Below are 2,707 nucleotides of genomic sequence, written 5' to 3'. Positions count from 1 at the left end.
CTCAAAGGCCTGGCAATGCACCATGATCTTACAATTAACACTTATTAATAATATTTGTTTAGCCTAATATTGGCTCTTCCTTTCACTTATTTAAAATGGTGATCGTGCGCAAAATAAGTGCAGACTGAAATAAGTAAGACAACAAGTGGCTGTACACGGCCCTGAAAAACGTCGAAAAAAATAGACGCTCAAGATGGCTGCGATGACGTACTACCATCTTAGAACATATATAAATGGAAGGGGAATAGCAGGCTGAAAAGTGTCGGTAGGAAGTGAGAAAGAAAATGTAGTTGCCTCTCTTTTGGGAGTAACTACACATACAAGCATCGTGTCTGTAGTATACATACTTTTGTGTACAAACACATGGCCATGCATGCGCACTTTTGAGCAGAGTTAATCACAAGAGAGAGGCAACTATGATTTTCTTTCTTACTTCCTTCCGACATGTTTTTCTATCGGGAAACAAAGGCATTCCCCTTCCATTTATATATGTTCTAAGACTACCATAGATATAGGGCGCGTTCCACTTAATGACCGCAACGCTCGCGAGCATCATCTGTCTTTGTTTAACTTTTGGTGAACAACAAGGATGAAATGATACCATGAGCATTGCGGTCGTTGAATAAAGGCAAACGCTCGGTCTAAATATACTATGTCTATGGCTGCAGCTTTTCAGAGCTGTCTCAAAACATCGTCCTGCCACGCTATCACACCAAATCACACGCGATCTTCGATACCACCCGAATATTTATTTCTATGCTAGATGGTTGAAAACGTTAAGAAGCAGAGAGTTAAAATAAATATGAAAAATGGTAAAGTGTATCTTAAAAAACTGCACATCAAGTTATAATAATGGTTTTAGAACGGATAGTACATCTGGTCACGTGGTTGACGTAGTTAGATCGACAAGAACAGGTCTGAGAAGCGACACCTCTTGCAGTTCCATATTTCTGGCCGCCAATCAGCAGAGCCGTGCGCGTTCCAGTATGGTATATAGTTCAGTGCTTGTTCTTGTTCTTCTTTCTTTTATGGCTGGTTGGGCATTAGTCGCCCATACACCATTGTTTCTTATGGGTTTGTAAAATATAAGCAAAATTCCTCTTAAGAGAGGAAGGAGTCCAGAAAAAGGTCCAGACAAGGGACATACGCAACACGCAAAAACACGTCCGAACCCGACACGTTGTCAGTCCCCTGCCGAAAATGGTCGATTAAAACGGATTTAAAAAAATGTAATCCGAATCGATCGGGATTTCTGCACCGAAAATGCGGTATTAAAACCGATTGAAAATAGTCAAATCGAATTTAGTAATAGTTTCTCATGGATGGACGCCATATTTAAAGCTAACCTAAAGCAGTGTCGTGGTCAGCTGTACATGTTGCATCGCTGCACATGTTTGTTGCTCCGATTTGCGATTATAAAGCCAAATAAACTGAGAGCATTAAAAAAGAGTTTCTTTTATTGTGTGCATTGTTATAACGTATTCCGACAGCGGGAGATGGAAAATATCCTCGTCGAAAGCAATAAAACAAAAAGGTAAGTAACAGAAGTAAACAAGTAAACTTTTGATTAAGTAAAAGTGAATAATGCATAGTATTTTTTCAGTATAATGGAAGAAAACTCAAAGAATATAGAGCATGAGACAGATGAATTAAAATTCAAATATTTGCAAAGAAATTTGAATTTAGTCGAACGGCCTTCTTCGAATTGGGGATTTTCAAGAGGAAACGATACATTTTTTGGTTTTATGAAGGCAGAAAGTGATTTCAGTGTCAGAAAAAGAGTTGCTGTGTTCCCAAATTTACATATTAATATTTATATTGATGACAAGATTATGCCCTTTTCAAAACATATAAAAGTAACAAGTATTGATGAGATGAGCGAAATTTTGAAAACTATGGATTCAGTTTAATTCACATTCTGTAAATAATTGTACATATACATCAAATATACATTAACAATCATTGTAAACATCTAAATTTATTTTTTACAATAGAATTATATAAATTATACAATTATATAAATTATACAATTATACAAATAAAAGAAGACAATTGTACAAATGGAAAAAAAGAAATAAAGTTACAAGTTTATAATTTATGTTATTTTTGGTTTTTTTTTACTCTTTGTACTGTCACGCCAATTATTTAAAATTTTTTCTGTGCGAGCTGTAAAAAGGTCTTTCTTTCTTGAAGCATCTTTTATTTTTCCTCCTTTGTTGGTGCATCCACGTATCCAACATGCCATTTTTTGTCTTGTCTTTAAGAGAATACTTTCCAAAAAATATACTTCACACGTAAAAACGCGATGAAACACGTCCGCACAAAACTGAGGTAAAGCCGGGCTGGTCGGGTAAGATTGATAATTGCAAATGGCGTCTATCCATAAGAAACTATTCCTTCCAGCGGATTTCCTCCCTATTAGGTGCCACAAATCAAGACCACTTTTGTTTTACGGAGTTCGATTTCCTTCTCTCTTACTTTATGGTCGGAACTAAGTTCAGTGCCTGTAATTCTTTACCATAGAGCTCTGTTACACGGCACCCTTAATCGGGTTTAATAACATCCGTAGTTGTGAAACTGGCCAATCACAGCTATTCCTCTGAAGAATGGAATGATTGTGATTGGCCATCCTTCGAACTACGGATGTTATTAAACCCGATTAGGGGTAACGTGTAAACGTAGTCATAGACATATAGAATGGACTGAG

General features: G+C 36.6%; 1 protein-coding gene across 1 annotated transcript; it reads left to right on the top strand.

Annotated features, from left to right (window-relative positions):
* Positions 1 to 1,316: 1,316 nt before the first annotated feature.
* Positions 1,317 to 1,962, top strand: LOC115242847. The gene is made up of 2 exons (XM_029819407.1): positions 1,317 to 1,534; positions 1,604 to 1,962. The coding sequence occupies exons 1-2, from the start codon at positions 1,323 to 1,325 to the stop codon at positions 1,908 to 1,910; spliced, it is 519 nt and encodes a 172-aa protein (XP_029675267.1). The 5' UTR covers positions 1,317 to 1,322; the 3' UTR covers positions 1,911 to 1,962.
* The last annotated feature ends 745 nt before the right edge of the window (positions 1,963 to 2,707 follow it).

Source organism: Formica exsecta, unplaced genomic scaffold (assembly GCF_003651465.1).
Source record: "Formica exsecta isolate Colony F162 unplaced genomic scaffold, ASM365146v1 scaffold654, whole genome shotgun sequence".
Taxonomy (NCBI): domain Eukaryota; kingdom Metazoa; phylum Arthropoda; class Insecta; order Hymenoptera; family Formicidae; genus Formica; species Formica exsecta.
Note: the sequence above shows the minus strand (reverse complement) of the source record. Positions and strands in the feature narration are given on the sequence as shown.

What these genes read in the sequence shown, in the direction of transcription:
- LOC115242847 (XM_029819407.1), top strand. Translation starts at nt 1,323, where the DNA reads ATGGACGCCATATTTAAAGCTAACCTAAAGCAGTGTCGTGGTCAGCTG. An exon ending in GAAAGCAATAAAACAAAAAG is followed by an intron (nt 1,535 to 1,603) that starts GTAAGTAACAGA and finishes GTATTTTTTCAG; the next exon opens with TATAATGGAAGAAAACTCAA.